The 21,288-nt window shown below is 35.1% G+C and overlaps 1 protein-coding gene across 1 annotated transcript in view; it reads right to left on the reverse strand.

Moving 5' to 3' along the window:
* The window catches only part of LOC142979993 (uncharacterized), a 69,331-nt gene that overhangs the window by 14,213 nt on the left and 33,830 nt on the right, over positions 1-21,288 (reverse strand). The window contains exon 3 of the mRNA XM_076125250.1: positions 5,749-6,123. Coding sequence (XP_075981365.1) covers positions 5,749-6,101 — 353 coding nt within the window. The 5' untranslated portion in view covers positions 6,102-6,123. The remainder of the gene's footprint in view (positions 1-5,748; positions 6,124-21,288) is intronic.

Genomic DNA, 21,288 nt, shown 5'->3' on the forward strand with positions numbered 1-21,288 from the left:
TGTAGACGCTTAAAAGATTTATGTCAGCGAAATAATGTTTTTTATTTTTTTAAACGGAAAGACGTAATTTTCTAATTAGTAGCGCGAAGGTCAATATTAGCCGAAAACGGCCTAACGCCGGGATTATGTCATTAATCATCCGTTTTTATACAAAAAAATGTATTGACAGTAATTGCGGATTTCGTGAAAACGTACTCCTTATATGGTTCTTGAGGAAAGGGATATTGTTCGTTGCAAAAATCCTTAAACACTTCCCTAGGAAGAAGTAATTAAAACGCGAATGTTTTAGTTTGTAGTTACGCAAAGTTACGAGTCGCAGGTTGAGTACCTGAGATAAGCCGGGCTGATTAAACTCTTAGTTAGCTAAGTTATTCTTGTCAAGAGATGTGTATTTAGCTTTTGTAAATAGGACTTATTTGCGTAAAGATAACTTTGTTACCATTGTTACATGACTCACCCCCGGTTTCTGAGTATATTTAGCGGTAGTTTATCCATTTATTAACGTTTTTTATATGAGTTTAAACGCTATTGAATAGATAAACTACCGCTAAATGTACTTCACAAACCGGGGCCAGGGCTTGTACTTATCTCAATAACTTTAATGTTGGACATTAAAATTTAAACTAAAAACTAAGTTTTAATAAGTCTTGATTTTCGATTTAATACTAGGTGAAACACGTGAGTACACGTGCTTGAGATATGATAAAAAAACTGGTAGAATTTCTTAAAATACAACCAAAATCATTTATTATTTAAAGGAGGACATCGTTAAAATTTAAATAAAATAATCAAATACTATAGTAAAATAATAATAATATACATATTGAAGGGGCTGGTTTGTGGCTAGCTAATTTTGTCTAACATAGTGTCGTTTGCTGATTTGCAATTCTAAAATACACGTTTAGTTATGTGACGATGATTCGCTTTGGAATCTAGCAAACGTGTCAAGGACACGAATATTAGATTGTGTTTAATTCGCCTCACATATACATTCAAATTCATGAGATTTTTGATTAAACGCCTTAATGAAAATGAATAAAACCTTATGTATTCTGATCTGCTTGTAAACAAAATTGATTAGAATTAGGACTACGCATTTTAAGTTTCGACATTTCGAAGACTACTTCAGTTGTTAATTCACAGCGTTTTAAGTAAACCAGTTAATAAAGTTGTAATTCAAAAGTATTGCTCTAATTTACAATATTAACCGTGATTCCTCTATTATTGGAATTACGAAAAGCCATCGGTTGATTCAATATCGGTGTCAGACAATAGAAACGCGAGAGTAAATCAATGGCGTCGCATTATTGAGTGACGATGCGGTTCACTGGTCGCTTGCATAACTGCGCCTGCGCTGGTGACAGACTGCCCGCTAGTGCCCACGCCACGCGATATTTTACTATTATGCTGATAGGCCGCTGTATGCAATCTATTGCAATTAATTCCGTACGCACTACAAATTAATGGATATACATAGTTATTTTGGGTAGACTTTCTTGCTTACTAGACTTATTGAATGAGAGAGATCAATCAAAATGCACCATCAAATTCTCTAATGTGATGATGAAAAAATAATTGAATGCCATTACAAAAACAATAATAGTGTATTATTATAATAGAAGTGATTGTTGTCGTTTGTTTACATTCCACGGAGGTCGCGGAGTGTGAACCTTTTTGCTGAGGTTGCGCACGCGCAGTTGAACACGCCGCCATAATTGAATGGTTCATCGCTTGCCCTAATGATGGATTACTACATTTGTTGTTTTACATATTTTCACGTTATACTAGTTACTATTAGGAAGTAGTAACTCAACATACCATTTTTATGAAATAACATGTTTTGCGATACTGTTCCAAAAAGGTTAATGTAATACAATTGCTGTAATTCAGATTCTTTTGTACGGTATATTGGAAATCACAATTCATTAGCCTGTTTCGTAAGCTCGCTTACGCAACTTCCGAGCAAAAATATTTTCCGTATTTTCTACTCAACGGGCAGTCTCCGCGTAAAAATGAAAGAAAAATCTGTTTTGTAAAAATAGCATATCCGATGTCATTCAGTGAAACTAAATAAACAAATCCGACCGGTGGCTATTTATTTGAAAAGTTTTAGTAGAAAAGTCACGGGCTTTTAAAAACAAGCAAATGCTAATTTGAATTTCACAGTGCGGTCATAAACCCCAAGGACTTCGGTCTATTCAGGAATGATTTAAGGTGTTAGTGAAGCGGAAATGCGGGTCCGTGACTAAACTGAGACACGCTCCAAAGATCTGGAGTTCTCTGTCCCCTATTTCAGCTTTATGCGAAATTTATGGTGACTCGTCAAAACGAGGAAAACTCACGATCGATTGCAAAAATATCGTTGTTTAACTGTAAATATTACGCCACTTACTAGTTACACTTCATGCGATATCAAGAATTAAAAAGAATCAGACACCAAATTAAGGAATTGGGACACAGGAACGGTACGGTTTTTTTTTCGGCAGCAAAAAAAATATACCGTGATAATGAGCGTAATTATGACCGCAGCTTCAGTCCAAGTGTTTATTGGAAATGCATGTAGTGTAAAGATAAAAATAGCAGTACCAGTTGCGGTTGTCAATAAACGCAATATTTAAAAACCTAGCACCTACTCTTTCAACACCGTGTGCTCAATTGCCCAGCTTTCTGAAACCACAACATGATATACCAGTTTCTTGACAATCATTTACGCAAGATGTGGACAAAAAGTACCTTCGGTGGACAGAATTACGCAAAATTAAGGAGCTTGGCATATTTTGGTTGAAACTTGAACAATAAATTTTACGCTAATTAGTCAGCTTACTTTGGACTGGAGTTGCCTGAACAAAACTGGATATTGCGAGTTGAAACCACGATAATTATTCAGAACATGAAATCTTTACCAAGTTCTTGTGGTTAGATGATGACCTAAGATCTCACATCACTTATTCAATTACCTACAAATCTGACAGCTACTCAGTGAAATAGATGAATGAAAATCGTAATTTTTCTTCTGATTGATGTAAAACTATTGTTCTATTCTATGGTTATCCTTGCCGTTCAAATTGTCATGGTCATAATTACGGAGACCGTCATTACGTTGTTATATTCATGCGAATCAAAATACATGGTGAGTAGTGTTCAACTGTTCATATGTCGTGTAATAATGGTATTTGTTGCCTGTAGGCTTGTCGCACACTTGTCTCACTGCATATTGTTATGAGAGACGTAGCTAATGTTTGTGAATGTAGTGTCAAAATTTATTTAGTGTTACTGACCGAGCTTGAGGCTTTACAAAGCGATCATCGGCAGATGAAATTTATAATGGTTTGGACGGGACTTTGTCATAACTTGTTACAGACATTATTGAATTTGGAAGGAGTAAAAAAGTATGCAGGGATAGTACGTATAATGCGAACAAGGCGCGATTTTATGTCTGCGTCTAAGTACATATTGTTATAAATACTTTCTGTAAATAAGTTTTCCAAAACAGAGATTTGAGACATACAAATGCGGATTAGCAATTATGTGCAACAAAGTTAAGGCACTTATTGTTCAAGATCTCATTTTTATAACCTTCTCTATATTCACAGTTCACTAAACCACAAAGATCAGCATTTAGACTAACAGTTGATTCATAATAATATCCATTTCTCAAGGTACGTGTAGACCGGGACTGGAAACAAATGAGTGTACGATTTACCGTGGAATGTTCTAGCCATTAACCCTGACTTAAATACAGTGCAAACAGTTTTCAATCATCGTTAAGTTGCGCCGGAATATAAAATTCTTATATGCCCATCAATTGTTATTTTATTTGCTATGCAGTTTGCGTTCTGCCATGCTGTTTTGGTTAAAAATATATTCAAAAAATTCTTATGATTTTATAGTTAACTAGCTGACCCGCGCAACTTCGCTTGCGTCACATAAGAGAGAATGGGTCAAAATTTTCCCCGTTTTCGAAACATTTTTTACTGGCGCTCTGCTCCTATTGGTAGTAGCGTGATGATATATAGCCTATAACCTTCCTCGATAAATGGACTATCTAAAACTGAAAGAATTTTTCAAATCGGATCTGTAGTTCCTGAGATTAGCGCGTTCAAACAAACAAACATTCCGCTTTATAATATTAGTATAGATTTTTCTTTGGGGTTATTTAAAAGGTTTAAACTCTATTAAGCAAATTATACTTTTTACTTAAGCTAAATATGGATTCTTAAAATGTATACATTTATACGCAGAATCATTTAGTCTGAAAACTTTGCGCTAATTCAGGACTTGATCGATCTAACTTACGTCAGTTTTAAAATACGTAGTTGGTCTTTTAAAGACACAATGCAATGATGTGTATTGTTGCATTGGCAACGAAAAACATTGAAAACCTTGTAGGAAGTAGGATAAAAGCTGGCAAAACCACACTGGAGTGAATATAACTATTAAAGATGCTAGCAGCGTCGAAAACAATCGGTGCTTGAGGCTGCGTTTCTACCACAGACGTACTGAACGATTGCAAGGAGAAATCCCACCAATAGGTTTGCTTTAGGATACAGCGACGCTTAGCACAACTTATTCTATTGGTTGAGTTATTCGCCATGTACAGCCTAACCCCTCGTTCATTTCTAGAGGCAACGCAGTCTAAATCTATTGCAAAGGAGTGATAAATCCTTTTGTTCGCTCACCGCTTTTTATCCTTAACTATAAACACTCGCACCACAACTGCAGTCTCACAAGCAATTGTAGGTTCACGTGCAATCCGTTGAGGTCACAGATTCGTACCAGAGTCATTCAATTTGTACCGCTTGTGAACGGGACTATTCGATAACTATCTCTTGCAGTTGATCGAGTACATCTGCTAACTACTGTAAGATGTTCTGTTTAAATAAGCGAAGTACTGAGTTTCAATTTTCGTGCGTTGTTACTGGTTTAAGACAATCTATGTTGCAATTTTGAGTAAAAAAATAAGATTTGGATCCTCGAAATGTTAGTATTATCAGTGGCATAGAAATGTGTAATTTGTTCAATAATGTTTTCATCTATTTCGTATAATCTTTATTATGCTGTAATGGTCTCATAATTAGGTAGAACTAACTGTGTACAGTCAAGTGCATTATTTTTGTTTTCAAGTATGTGGGCCAAAGCAAATGGCATGGCATTCAAGAGTAACATATAATTTTGATCCCAAATTATGATTTATAGACAAATTAGAGCATTATAGCATGATTGGCTCACTGAACTTATAACCGGAGTATTTCACGATACAGAATGCCTCAAGTCTATTTAGGTATGTTTTATTTGAAGCCAAGTAACGGTTATTTCAAAAGCAAGAAGTGCGATCTTGACTTGTACGGGATTCGTCACGCAATCAACAGCCGAATCTAATTGAAATCTTTGAACTATCAAAGCTACAACCACGGTTTGAAACAATTAATACTGCGAGACGTAGATATATCATTAAATTGAATGATATCAATGATTCTTTGTTTGTTGATCTCTTAAGATTTAATTACTAGAACAGATTGGCAACTGATTAATAAAAATGAAGTTTCGTAGTTAGTATTTTCAACTGTCTCGTTTAATTCGCAGGTGGAGCTTTTAGTATAAGTACCTAGCTATAGCTTTATTTGACAATGTTTTCAACGTAAGTTCCTGATCTCACACAATAGGAATGACTAAAATCGTTTCAACGGAGCCATTATTCCCGGTCACATAAATTTACGTTACTAGGTCTTAATAAGAAGTTTCACTAACCTCATATATTTCCTGTGTTCGTTGACAGGCACGAAGTACTCGTCGTAAGGATTGGCGGCGTTCATATCCACCTCCACGTCTTTCTTCTTCGCGTTGCCATTCTTCGGCGTGAGGTTGATCAGCTCTAGGTTCACTGCCTCTAGAGTTTTAGTGTCGGACACTCCATTTGGTTCCTTCGTGTGTCCGTTCTGTTGGGGTCCGTTGGAGGCGAAGGAATCGTTGTGGTTCTGGTCTGATTCGTCATGTTCGTAAGCGCGGTTGTCGAAGGCGGCTTGTGAGGCTGGTGGGGAAGGAGGCCTGTGCTGCGGCCTCGTGGGCTCCCGCGGCGACGCCGATCTACTGTGACTATCCATTACTTTTGGAGCGGACTGACATCTGTTAACAAATGAACACCAATAAGTCCAACATACACCTTTATCAACATTACCTAATTCGCACCTTAAGTGGTGATTTGCGACTATGTGGGTCATTAATACGTATTCTAACTACTTATAAGCTGCATAAATTACGCAAATTATGTCTTTGAGAACGCATTAGGTGGCTATTGTTTTTGCAAATGATTTAGAGCTAAGTTTTTGTTTTGAGAGTGGCTGACATTTTCGAAATGTTACAAAGATGAGACGGTGCCGTGATCTTAGATGTTTACATAACATTTTAAGAAATGAAAAGGTTAAAGTTTTATACTAATGTTACTAACGCATATAAAATGATTGTGTGTAATGGTAACAAAAGTAAAGCGTGCATTTGTTTTGAAGGCCACAATATGATACTTAGTTCAGGAATGCAATAATATAATGCAACGAGTAAGTACCGGTAGCTAGACACGGATTTACGTGAGCAGTTAAGCGGTTCCTTAATTTGGCCTTTCTTCCTCAATCTTCAAGACAATTTGCGTTTTCATAATACTCGGACTTTACGTAGTCAGCGCGTATACTAATAACAGAATCATGTAAGTGTGTGTTTGTAACTTCTAAGGCGTGTTTTGATTCAGCAACAGGCTCTGATCACAATGACGCGACATTTCCATCTCAACGGATTGCTTAAGCCATTTAAATGGCCGCGGAAGTACATAGCATAAAAACCTTTTAGCATGCCAAATTAGAGTGTTACGAATAACTTGGAATGAAGCATTTTGGTCACGGTTTGCAGTGGTTTATAACAATGAGTCTAAGCTCGAGCTTATATCTATTTTAATATAGTTTGTTGTATGGGTTTAGTGGTCGTGATGGCTCGTTGAGGCGTGCTCCAATTTGTTAAACTACACGATCGTTTGCCATAGAACGTAGTGTGTAACGAAAGGGTTGAAGAATATGTCCATCGTTTATGTTAACTATGGATGTTCATGGCCATAAAATTAAGAGTTTTTAAGCCTATTTTGCTCGGTACAATTTTGACAGATACATTTCTAAATAATTCTGTTATTTGACTATTAAATAAAAACGAGGTGAGAAGAAATAATGCTAGAATAAGAAAGATAAAGGTAAATAACAACAAACAGCAACCGAAGAATTATATTAAAATGAACTCTAAACAATATCGTACAAAAGAAATCCTACCAAATATTTTACAAAAATGTACATAAGAAATCTCCACAAGACTATTTACTCAACAATTTTTTCATCAAGTAAAAAGTTGGACAGATGCTAGAGGTTTCAGTAGATATTTCGAGGAAGGCCGAACAAACCAATTATTAGTACCGCTATCGTAGACCTGCGCCGATGTTCCTATAACCGTTTTCATGCAGTACACCGTAACTACTTTCTTAATGGCGTAATTTCGGATACATAGATTACTTGATTGCTTTTATTAGAAAGACTGCTTGGAAAGAACCAGAGAACCACATTAGCAAATTGAATGTGGGTAAAACGAACCTATATACATTTGAAACTGATGCTAATTTACAGCGTGTTAAAACAGTTTATGTCGGTTTGTTTGCCAATTGCCAACGTCCAGACATATGTAGTTCAAAATGTACTTTCTGCGACTAAATAAAAAAAAATGAAGTCCTCTTTACGTCTGTTTTTAGCTATACGATTGAAAAATGCCTTTGCTGACGTTGCCCTTGAGAACACAATTCTGATAAATAGATTAAGAAGAGCTGATAATATTATTTTCTGTGTTCTCATTGACGACAATTTGATTGCCCAATCATGAACTGTTATTAATCCTAAACGACGTGCCGTGGGTATATCACATGAGAGCTTGAGAACAAGCGTATGTCCTTAGTCCCAATAGCCGTGTGTCGTCGAGGTAAGCCACCTTTTACCTGCATTGTGCTCAGAGCTGTTATAATTGCGAACTTAGAGGTCAGAGGTTGTATCAATCGTGGTTGTCACGTTTGTTAGGTTAAGTTGAGGGTTAGAGGTCAAGGTCACACGTCGAAGAAGATTCCTGATTTATTTCCTGGTTGTTATCCTTATTTTTAAAAATTGTTGTTATTTAGGTATAGGAATTATGGATGTGATGATATCGAATCTCATGCTTAACAATACATTTGTCCCTACAAGCCTTTAGGTTCAACTGTAGGGATAGACCTTGACATTAGGTTTAGAATCCACGAAAACATAAACTACACCGGCTAACGTGTTTTTACACCCTTGCCCAGATCAAATATCACTTCGTTACCTAAATTCTGAAGAATTAGAAACCGAGTAAATAAGTTTATAACTACATCTTTTTTTTTCAGATCGAAACATAACCGGTCTGTCTAAATTCTTAAGAATGATATCACAAAGGTCGTCTATTGCTTCGAATATAATCAATACAAGCTGAATATGTCAAATACACATTAAACAATAGCCTGGTGTGGCCTAGTTAAAACAATATTATTGTTTACCAATTCTGTTGAGATGACGATCAAAACATAGACTGAATAACTGTTCCACTACAGCTATTATACCTAATGTTTTTGTTTTTGGACATGTTGAATACACATGTCATTAGAATCATCAATGGCTCGAACTTTGAATAATCGTTTTAAATGCATGAAATGATTCTTTCTGATTTTAAGACAAATGTTTTATGTTAAAAGGAATTATAATTGATAACGTTGCTTTCTATGAATAAAACTATTTTATAAATTGGCTTAGAAGTTTGCTAGATTACACTTCATAAACAAACTTAAAAATATAAACATAGAAAATTAAATGTTAATACAATGATATTCTAGACTTTAAATAGGTATTCTACGAGATCCGGTTTCTCCAGACTCATTGATATAAAGAACATTTTTTGCATTAAAACAAACAACATAAATAGAGGAGTGCAAAAAACATAAAAGTTAGAATCAACCTTGATGGAAAATATTTCGATATGAAGACGCTCCGATAGTCAAAAGTCATGCTAGCGTGGTACAAAATAACCTTTACAATAGTGGTAGGTAGTAAGGCTTGCTGGCATCTTCGCAGGCTGTGTCGCAAGCGTCAGGCGTGACTCCACTCAGAGAATGCTCATTAGATTTAATACTATCATTTATGTAACTAATGTGATGGTATTTTGTAAAACAAAGCACAATAAAACGATTTACTTTGTCGACATGCATTCGTTTTGGGAATGTAACTTGTATTTTAACCTAAATCGTTCCATAATTTGTAGTTATATGTAAACTATCTGAAACATTTTTTGATATACAGGAGTCAGAACTATGAATTTAGGTTTCTCACCTGGCCCTAGGAGTAGCAGGCCTTCTCTTAACAGGAGATTCCAGTACCAAAGACCTGGTGTAATAGTACCGAGCATGAGCGGTACGAGGAGTCCGGGGCGCTTTCCGGAACCTCTCACCCCTCAATTCACCTATAGGCATGATGCACTTATAATGCTACCGGTTACATAAACACGTGCACATTTTCGGCAGTTTTAGGAAGGTGAAGTAGCGATTTGATTGATTCTGATCAGAGCACTGACGTGCGCGCGGCTCGCGACGTACCCGTGTTCAGGTGACGAAGAAAACAATCATGTAAACAATAATATTATTGTGATCCACTGCGTACGGGATGCTCTAAATTGTTTGTTCATAGTTTGGATGATCGAGGCTCATTATCATCACTACCTATACACTCTCTCGGTTGTGGAATGGGTCTCGGTTGTTCCCCAAAGCCTTGTTTCATGCCCTTAAGATGACGACTTGAATGCTGACTTTGTATCCCTTTTAAACCAGTTTTTAATTCAAATCTGTTGCTCGAAATGCTATAGCCATAAAGTATTTTTAACCCATGACTGAGCCATTTTTGTGACTCATACTCAAAGTTTTACTTTTTGATTTTGGTGTAAAATCATGATACGAACTTGGGAACAAATATTATCATATTTAATTCAAGACTATGTTTTAAAGTAGCAAAACTGATCAACATAGTTGAACAAGGTAAAAATGGTCTGCGTATTGTGTAGCATCCTGTATCGGAATATTTTCAACATTAATGACTTCATGCTAAAAGAATACAGTAGCGATGTGAATGTGTGACCATTCAGAGAATAACCTTTGATAGCAGAACAATATCAACCAGATACATTTTGTTTACTACCAGTCTTCCATACTAAATCCTAATTATAGAGTTGTTTTAATTGTTATCTTAAATTCGAGACCATAGCTTAGGTTACATTCGAAGGCTATTTTCTACCATTTATAGATTCATACAAATTAAAACTATTGAATAGAAACACGTATAAAAAGATAACGTATGCATGATTTTCATTTAAAATGCATTTCTTCTATAAAAAGTTAGACAGAAATCACTACATTCACAAACATTTCTTTACAGAAATCCCTTTATTCCACATCACCTACTACTTTTACGATGTTAAACATATTTTCCTGTAAAACAGCAATCAGCTGCATCAATATTTCGCTTTCAATCTTACTAAATAGGTAAATCACTTATAAAGCACGGCGAGTCGGCGCGCCTGCCGCTTGCAGGAATTCTTGGCACGCCGTTGTGAAAGGCTTAGGCCTTAGCAAATACTAGACTAACTGCATTTCAATCACGATGACGTACGATGTCACCTGCTCCGAGCTAATTGCTGGCACAAGTATTGCATTTGTTGGATTCTTATTACCTGCTTGACCTAGGATAACCTATTTATGTCATCTGGTACTGTTTAAATGTATGCTTTCCTGTTTCCTGTATTCGCATAAAGGATTTCAGGTATAATTATGATTTTATTTTATATCAAACTAGCTGACCCGCGCAACTTCGCTTGCGTCACATAAGAGAGAATGGGTCAAAATTGTCCCCGTTTTTGTAACATTTTTCACCCGTACTCTGCTCCTATTGGTAGTAGCGTGATGATATATAGCCTATAACCTTCCTCGATAAATGGACTATCTAACACTGAAAGAATTTTTCAAATCGGACCAGTAGTTCCTGAGATTAGCGCGTTCAAACAAACAAACAAACAAACAAACAAACTCTTCAGCTTTATAATATTAGTATAGATGCTTTGCCATTTAATAATTTGGTTTATCGCTTAATCCATCTTGGTAAAGTTTACATAATTTTTCAGTTAAACTTCCTGTGAAGATCTCCATATCAAAATAATCTTGCATCATTAAGTTCAGCGATCTTTTACAATTTTTTGTTTTAAACTACATCCGTTAGTTACATTTCTAATGTTACGTGTTCAACGGTAATTGTGATCACATTATTTTTGTCTAGACCGTTATAATCTATATTTGGAGAGATAGTAATAAATTATTTAGCCGTGAGATGATATACATATAATTATATTTAATCGGATTTTTTTATTTATTTAATCGGAAGTTTGACTTGCCTTAAGCGTTCGTAACGGTATCCTAAGCAATCAATATAGATTTTGTATATTTTTTACAGATTTATATGTTTTGCAGGTGTGTTAGATGATGTTTAGTTGTTCATGAAGCATCTCTCAGCTTCAGGGACACGCAAGTCCATGCAACTTGCACTTTCACGCGGCGTCATGCAAGGCACAAATTAGTCTCGCCACTTCGCCTGATTCATGTTCAGCCGTAGTGAATTTTTAATAACCAGACCTGTATTGACGATAACCTTCATTGTTTTAGTTTTTTATGTGAAAACTTATGATACGTGGAAAGGGAGAGTGCGGCCTATTGTATTATTTTTAACATTTACAACTGTCATAAAGTGTTGTAACTTTCGTTTTCTTGTTATCTAATAATGAGCTTATACGCCTTTGTTAACTGGTTAACTCTTATGTCATTCGTTTATTCGCGAGCTTAACAATTAAACATTGTTATTAAGTTGACTTTAGTTTATTATTATTAGTAGTAGTAGTAGAAATAAGTAGTACAATTAAGAAAATCACTTACTCAGAGTAAGTGATTTTCTTAATTGTACTACTTATTTCTCAGTGAAGTCAATTAATCTAAGTTTATCATCGATTGTAGAAATTGTGTGTATTGTACCTACAATTGGGTAAATTATTATTTTAATATCTTCTGTATTATAAATACAGTTTAATATTTTTTTATAACGGTGTGATGTCATTAGGTTTGGTTTGCTAATCAAAATAGATTTCCAATTTGGCTGAGCAATTTCCTCATAGCCTAGGTTTAGAAATATCTGCTTGAACGAATTTATATCAAGGTTTCAATATTTCACTAGATCTTTGAAACTAGTGAACAATAACAATTTAGCTAGGGATTTTTAAATTATTATTAGGAGGATATTAACGGTAAATAATAAAACTATGTAAGCATATTTTGGAACAAGAGAGTAGCTCGAGTGGGACCTTTTCCCGGCAATGGGTCTGTAAAGGTTTAAAAAAAACTTTTTTTTTGTATCGAATAAAATTGAAATTTCGTAGAAAACAGTAGCGCGATACTCTACCACTATCAACTATCGACAACCAGCTAACTATCCTGAAATGTCCAGAATCGCGCTACAGGATCAGACAATATAGATATTTCTTTCTATTAGCTATGACAGTGAAAAAATAGTTAGTAATTCGTAAGTTTGCCTAATAATAGATAACACTTTAACTAGGCTCGAATTCTGCATTACCTGTCCAGTACAACAAGGTGTCTTGTTACGAAATATATTACCATAATTGTCATTATTAATTAACCAGATTATTCCAAAGATAACAGAAATTATCACAGCTTTTATCAATATGTCAATCGTTTGTCGGAATGTGTAATGTCGCAACATTACTTGCGAGCCATGACGTACAACTTTACACCCTGTTAAGCAAAATGCGCGTGTTTACGAAATGTACCCAATTTAGGGTATAAAATTAAAATGTGCAATGTTTTGGACGTTTATCAAACGTAATTATGTTAGTTAATGAGTTAGCTTGTTATGTTTAACGCTAAAGAATTTCAAGCGTGAAGATTTAATACAGATACTTTTGAAGATTGATAATTTCAGTGTTTTGTTTGTCTTTAACAAACCACATAAAAATCGGTGCAGCTCAATGCTAGATAATCGCGAACAAAAAACTTACATGTTGTTAATGATAATTTCAATTTATTTTGTCTTTAATAAAAGTCGCATCCGATTTGGTTTAGACCAACGCGAAATAATCGCATATAAACTAAATACATATAAGTCAAAACAAGAACCTTTTTTTTAAGTCGGTTAAACCAAGGTCAATAAAATCATCATCAAATCATCCGTTAATACTAAAACGAATCAATTAGCATCCTAATCCTATTAGTTTCATTTCTCAAGTTAAAAGATAAAATCTTGGATGTACTAAGATTTTCATTAAATGCGGCATCGCAATATCATGATAAGTAAAACCAGTGACCATTAAATGCTCATGAATTCGTTCACCCAGTGCAACAAAGATGTAAGTACAAATACAAACATTTTATAATTGCAGTTTTCAATAGTGCAAGTAAAGATACACACAGTTAATATTTTGGTTAAATCGTAACGTAAAATGGTGTTAAAAAAAAAATCTTTGTGGCGTCATATAAGTTCGTCAGTTTTCATGTCAATTGAGACAATAAACCAACATACGCATATAAAATAGTATAAAAATATACCCACTGTACTTAAATGTTAAGTACTTATTTTTTGGTCTATACAACACAATATCAGAAACAAAAATATACCAGAGGGAAATTCCCTACTACATTCGACAATCAGCTACCTAAACCAAAATCTGATCAGCGCCTAGTGGGTTCCGTAAGAACTTAGTAATTATTCCGTAAATTTTTAACGTCAAATTCCCAATTCTTGTTAATACCGACTGTAGAGTTTACTATATTTTCTTATATAGCAAAATATCAGAGAATGGGAGACGTAAAATATATGTTGAACTGATCTTTGGCTCTCTTGTAAAGTCAGTTTATTCCAGTTATGCGTTTATTTCCCTGGGTGGTATTCATGACTAATTCAGCACAAATTACATTAAGGTGCATGTCCTCAGTTTACGTAATCAAAGTTCATTGACTGTGCAATAAAAACTAAATCGACCATCCTGCTGAGGTTTTTCTCAAGCATTTTTAAATACTTAGTTAGTAACGTTTTGTTTTAATGGATTATAATGAAGATATTAGAGTCACATTGAAGTTTGATTGTGACGTCATCAAGTAATTACTAATCTTGAGATATAAGGGGATTAAATTGTTTACATGTAAAAGAAGAGGTAAGATATGAATTTATTTACTTGAGACAGGTGCATACTTTTTTCTTACCTGTTAGCAAGGAAAATGTTAATATTGTACTTTATACAATGCTTTTTATATGAACCCATGTAGAGTAAGGAGTGTGAGATGATAACCTCACACTAATAGATAGATTTCATTTAAATTGTTTAAGAACTAAGAATGTAAAAGCTATGAAAACTTCCAAGTTAGTTTCTTAGTTGAAATTTGCACACCAATGGATTTTACTTTAGAAACAAACAGACTAGACAATATTGAATCTTATAATCCTTCTAATCTATATTATCAACTTCAAAATAAAACAAAACATCGTCGATATCTTTTAGCAGTCATTTATAAAATCTAGTGCGTTAGTGTTTTCTCTATAGCACAGGTTTCTTTGTGCTTGCTTGTTGAACCGTGGCTCGTTTGTGCCACAGCCTCCCAGTGAAAGGTAAAGAGGAGGTCACCTAACATACTTACAGTCGTTTTAAGCAAGTTATTTTCGTGTTAAACCCTGTTCCAGTGAATTAGGCAAGTGGTTGACGAAGACACATTTAGTTTTGGGTGTATTTAGAGTATAACGCTAAAGGTGATCTAGTTTGATGATAATTGCTAAGTTAAAGGTTGTGACTTAGTTACAGCTGCTAAACTTATATAGAGTATAGTATATAATCGAGTTATATATATTTTTATTGACTGTAAGAGCAATAGTGCCGCACGCAATGTGTATTCTTTTATAGAGTAAGTTAACCTTACGGTTTACAGATAAAAAAATGCAGATAAACAACTAACTAGACGCTTCATACTACTAAGTAGGTGTGAATTATACAATGGATTCTTAAATACTACCATATAGGACGATAAACACACGTAAACACAGCATGAAGATCAACAGTGACCCAAAAGTCACATTTACGTATAAAACCTTCTTAAAATAACATACCAGTCTATGGATTTGTGAAAAAAAAGTCGCGATATCGACAAGCATCCGGCTGCGACCGTTCGAGGTGACATCAGTACTATTGTATTTTTATATTTTAACATGCCTTCGAGAAAGCGCAAATCACGGTTGCATTTTATTTTTAGTGCTTAACAGGTTTATGAGCAAAAAGGTGTGATTATCTTTATTGGAGATTCAATTTAATAGGTATTACAAGCTGGCCGTCGAGAAATTAGGATTTGAAATACGAATTAACATGCATGCAAAACAAAAAAGAAGACCCCAACCTCAGATAGTCTACTAAAAGTTACATTTTGTTTTGCGTTTTTCAGAGGACGTCTATTTCCAAAATGGCGGCCGGGGACAAGGGTTTAAGCTAAGGCCTAAAAAATGTAACATTACAATGGCCTAAGAATACTTTATTTACACAACCATCTTGAGTGGCATGTCAAAATGCTCTATCATTATCCTCTTTGAAACAGACTCCTTCAGTAATGTCCTTATTCTACCTGGAGTTACCGATGATTACCGATACAAGTGCACACTAGAACAAAGGAAGGAAAACCCGTTTGTGAGTCAATCCCGCACCGATCACGTAAAGCGGAAGACATTGAGAAAATCATGCTAACTGCGAATTTTCCTGATCTACGTCCTAGAGTTTATACAGGATGTTTGAGTGATAATTAAAAGCTCTATGCACTAGTTATTCAAGTATTGTCAGTTAGGCTTGCTACACACATGTTCGGTTCGGCATGAATCGGCTTACGCGATCGGCACAAGTCGAAAAACTGAGTTGAGTCGGTTTTGTTTTTCGATAAATATTGCCGAACCGAATACGTGCAGCAAGCCTAACACGGAACAGAAACTCTTTAGTTCAAACTTGAAGTAAGTCATGCATAAAGCACCCGTCAAGGTGCACGTCAGCTTCCAGTTTCGCCAGACGTCTACTACGAAATTCATACATATACATATTTATAGAATGTAACGAGAACAACTGCAATTCACGTTTACCCAATCGCCCTTAAGCGTAGCCTTTGGATTCGATTGAGAATTCCTCGCATGATTCTTCAAGGCCGTGAGGTCTTGCCATGAGGCATGTTTACAAATTGCCTCAGTTCATCGCAGATTCAAGCCTCACTCTAGCCAATATTAGGCAATTCCGATCATGTCTTACGACACGTCATCTGCATACAATCGCCAGCCACCAGCCAACAATGTTTCCATTCCATAGGATTTGCTTCAGATAATATGAATGTTTCCTTTTATGACTGAGATTAAGATTATGAGGCGGATCCTAGCATTGTTTGTTAAATTGACAGTTATGATGATTTATTTTTTATTAAAATCTAGTTGTTTTTGTTCTGTATTATTATGTTCAGCCGTTGAACTCATTAGGTATATGTTCTCACTCATTATTTAATTCATATATCAATTTAGCAATGAATTACGTAAAGCTTTAATTACTGACTTAACATTAAGCGTTTGAAATAGGTGATCACCGATAAGGCTAGTGAATGGTATTTTTTATTCAAATTGCAGCTAATATGGCTGTCTTTGCGCGCGGTATTTTGACAGATAAATTGTTCTTCGACCTTAGATTTAACTCAATTAATTGTGCAAAGGTAACGGTGCTGTATTCTCAGACACGCGTGGGAGTTGGTGTATTGTTCAGATGTTCATACCTACGTGCCATCTAGCGGTGACGAGAGGCAATGTTGCGCAATTATCTTTTAACATAAGGATGAGCTAAGCTTGAACGCTTTGTATTTATAATGTGTTTAATTTATTTTATTTATATGTTTTTCCTCAATCAATTGACTTATTTATGATTTTCATAGCAATTTTACTGCTAGTTATTAAATATCCGTGATGGCACGACTGAGTAAAATTATTTTACATAACCGTTCGTTACAATTGCGAGCGTCCATGGCATTCATATAGCTATCCGTGGTTTACTCACTGTGGATTTCTTTTAAACCAACGTCCGTCACATTTTGTATCTTGTCCACTCACTTAGTTCTACTGCTGTTCCAGTAAAATTATCACGAAACATCATTTATGAGATGTGAGTAAGAAGCAAAATCCTTACATCTTTAGACCATATTTCTTGTAGGAAGTAATAAGGTATTTGGTAAGAAAGCAGCATATCGTCAAATCGAACAATGTGCTTCAAGAGGTCGTCTATGACTCACAACAGTTAAGGCTTGCTTTTGAACGCACAACCTTGACGAAGGCTTTCGGTTTGCTATTCCAACTATTTCCTCTCATGTCGTAACACGCTAAAGCTTTATGACTACCTTATGAGTGCTTAACATAGTGCGTAATAAGCGCTTTAAGAATTTTGGGCCGACATTTCCTTTGTACAAATGTACAAGTTACTGTTGGGAAATTCCTCCGGATCAAGTCTTTAATACTGTATAGAATAAAACCTTAGAAAGACAGGTATAGTAGTGTTAAACATACGTTCATAACATCACTCCTGTAATACCTGAAGGTTTAGGCAGTGGTGTAATAATATATACTAATGTATACAAGTCCACATGTTCACAACAGTTACAGTCCCATGTAATAGTGAGTGACCCTATTGCCATATATACCAGGCACTATCAAACACCGAGTTTCTACTGAAAATATTCCGATTTAAACAAGACAGGTTAAATAACACTTTGCTTGACAGAGGAATCGAACCAAAGAGGACGACGACGATTTAAATGACGTCATGTTATCTCCCTATTATAATTCTATACATGATCTTAAAATCTCCTTGCAAACACATTCGATACGTCAGTGAAATGTCCAGATTCAGAACAAGGTATTGAAGTGTCGCAACACTCGCAACAGTTGCCGAGTGTCGTGACACTGGCCGACCTCGAGGCGACTTTGGACACTCATGCACTGTGGACAGACTCAAAATGCAACCGGACTAGCTTTTGGCCAGTCATATTGTTGAATCTGACGTTTGGTAGGAATTTGATTTAAATAAAGTCAGTGTGTTTTGTTTCTTAAATGTTTGTCATTGTTGAATCTGACGTTTGGATTGGATTCAAATATAGGGAGTCAGTGGTTTTTGTTTCCTAAATTTTTGTAGGCAAAGTAAAATTCACAACCGGCACTTGGCCAGCGTGGTAGAGTCAAGGCCTAAACCTTTCCCCGTTTGGAAGGAGACCCTAGCAGTGGGACAGTTATGGTTTAAAAAAATAAAAGAAATATGTAGGCTGTTGAAATAAATATAATTTTGTGCTAATCATGAGGGCTTGTATACATTTTGTCTTGTATGACAAGATGTATGGATGTTTATGAAGCAAAATAAATTTGTGGGGATCTTAGCGAACGGGGTTAACTGGTGCCTGCTTACTGCCGATAGGAAATAGGCGTAATTTTATATGAGTATGTACGTGTGTATGAATGTTTACTAACCTTATACAGTTTTTATAGTAAAAGATGAAAAAGCATTTCATCTACGTCGCAATAGATCTATCTCTTGAATGATCAATACCAGTTTTGTGCATAGCGTTATGGCGGTTTTATAAATCTACATTCAGACTGTCAGTGCTTATTTATATTATGCATTCAGCATATAAATGTCCTGTTTTAATTTATTATTAATAACGATCCTTTGTTTATGCACTCGTGTTTACCGGCGAGGCAATTGGCTTACTAAATTCTGCATTATTCGTCTACTGCAAATTCCGACAATAGATTTTATAATTTCGTACTGGACCAATGATTTCGATCATTAGTATTTATTATTATGAATTTATTATCACTTAGACTAGTTCACAAAACTAAACTTACCAAGTAGTTTTATATGCGATATTAACATCATAATGTATCCAACTTGTTTGAACCCCATACCAGTATGTTTCGTGTGACTTGAACTTCCAAAATTGCTTTTGCGGGCCAAATAGATTACTATTTGATTACTAGGGATTACTCTACAAATATTATAAACGCGTCTGTCTGTTTGTCTGACCGTCCCTCTGCATGCTAATACAACTAAATCGATACTGATGACATTAAGTACAAAGCTCGTTCGAGAGAGAGATTGATAAAATTATTATTAAAGCTATTGCGAGTTGCGTTGAGTTGAGTAAGAGTATTAATAAATATTGAATTGGACTATATTTTCTACAAAACTTCTATACACAATTGACAGTAGATAAGATTAGCTTTCCTAAACCACTTAAGGGTAGCGTGACCGCGATAATTTCGTATCGATTGTGTCTTTCGCAATAATTCGTTCAGTCACTAGTCGTGCCACCTGCAGCCTTCAAACGACTTTGAAATTGTAGTGCGCGTGTTTGAAATCAATCAGAGGCCTGAATTACAAATGTAGCAGAAAGGGTAGCCGTGTGCGTCACTAAAGGTGATCGTAAAACCAAGATGGCCAAGTATCTTGATTTTTAATTGTATTTTTATCGGATTCAAGGAAAATACCCGAGAATGAGATTTAACGAGCAGATTATGAAGCAATGGAAGATATTAAAGTTTTATTTTTGTTCTTAATACTTCTGAAACTCTGAATTAAAATAGTTACGTTAGTTGAACGTTTAGTTACGTTTATTAATTTAAATATATACAATACAACTCAAAGGTGAAGATGAAGGTGAGTCAGACTGACCTGACTGACTGATATAGTGATCTATCAACTCACAGCGCAAACCACTGGACGGATCGGGCTGAAATTTGACATGCAGGTAGATGTTATGACGTAGGCATCCGCTAACAAAGGATTTTGGATAAAATGGGGGATGAAATTTTGTATGAAAATTCTGTCCTTAGTCAAACAAACTCAGCCAGTTATCTTATCAAATTTAACTGAAATTTGAGAGCAAGCATATTGTAAAAGTGCTTTGATAGTATAGTACGGGTTAGTAGAGTTGTTAAATGATATTGCATAAGCTTACTGCACCATAGTACGATACAAACATGACTAGTTTAGTTCTTGAAGCGAGATAACCATAAATAATAATCGATTAGAATAATCGCAGAATACATATTATACTATTTACGTACTAAGTGGCAAGTAAATATTTTCCTTTAAGCAACTACTTTGACTTGTATTAGTGTAGCGACACACCTGTCGATTTCTCGGCAACGAAAGGTTTGGAACTACGCTGGACGCGACGTAATTCAGGCTGATTTGTCATATGTCACTTTAATAACACAGCGAGCATGAAGAACAGAACATTCGTCGCAGAATGTTGCGCAGGTGTGTCTCTAGACATATACTCAAGAGTTAGTGCAATATTGTAATTATTCCGCATAATTGCTGGTTGTTTTACAAATTGTATATAAATATTGTAAGAAGCTCGTGCCCGCGCATGCGCAGATTAAACGATGATCGTGCTCAAGCAATTTTGTCGCAATCCCGTATTAAATGCGTGATTGACGTTTATGAAATATAATCGCACTTTGATACTTTAATACTTTTAAATTATTTGTTGAAGTTTAAAAGGTACTCGTTTACAAAATTATCCTCAGTTTTTGAGTGTAATGATTTTTTGTTGTACAGTCTAAAAATAGATATCCAATTTGATATTGCCCAAGTTTGTTTAAAGTTGCATTGGATCCCAAATTAGTTTCAATGCAAATTTGTCAGTTTAGAACTGGTTTCGTAAACTTTAACGTCGACTTTTAATTTATAAAGGAGTAGTTTCTACCCACGTCTTCCACTGCCTAAACATATTGCCCAGTTTAAAATCCTGTCATCTTGTTAGTGAAGATTACAAACTATTTGCCTACCATCCATATATTATTATATCCTTTTTACTTTTACAGTACTTTTTTGCGTGAATGAGTAACAAAAACTATTACCTTCAATATGTTAATGTTAATATATATATTTTTTATAAATTATTTCACCAAATTATATGTTTTTCATTAATACTAAACATCGTGATTTATCTTACTAACAAACATAAACCTTGCCGACCACAGTATCGGCCCAAAACTTCCACTTGACCATAGAATTTTCGTGTGCAATGAATCATATATTATGTCGAATGTT

Source organism: Anticarsia gemmatalis, chromosome 2, assembly GCF_050436995.1.
Source record: "Anticarsia gemmatalis isolate Benzon Research Colony breed Stoneville strain chromosome 2, ilAntGemm2 primary, whole genome shotgun sequence".
Classification (NCBI taxonomy): Eukaryota; Metazoa; Arthropoda; class Insecta; order Lepidoptera; family Erebidae; genus Anticarsia; species Anticarsia gemmatalis.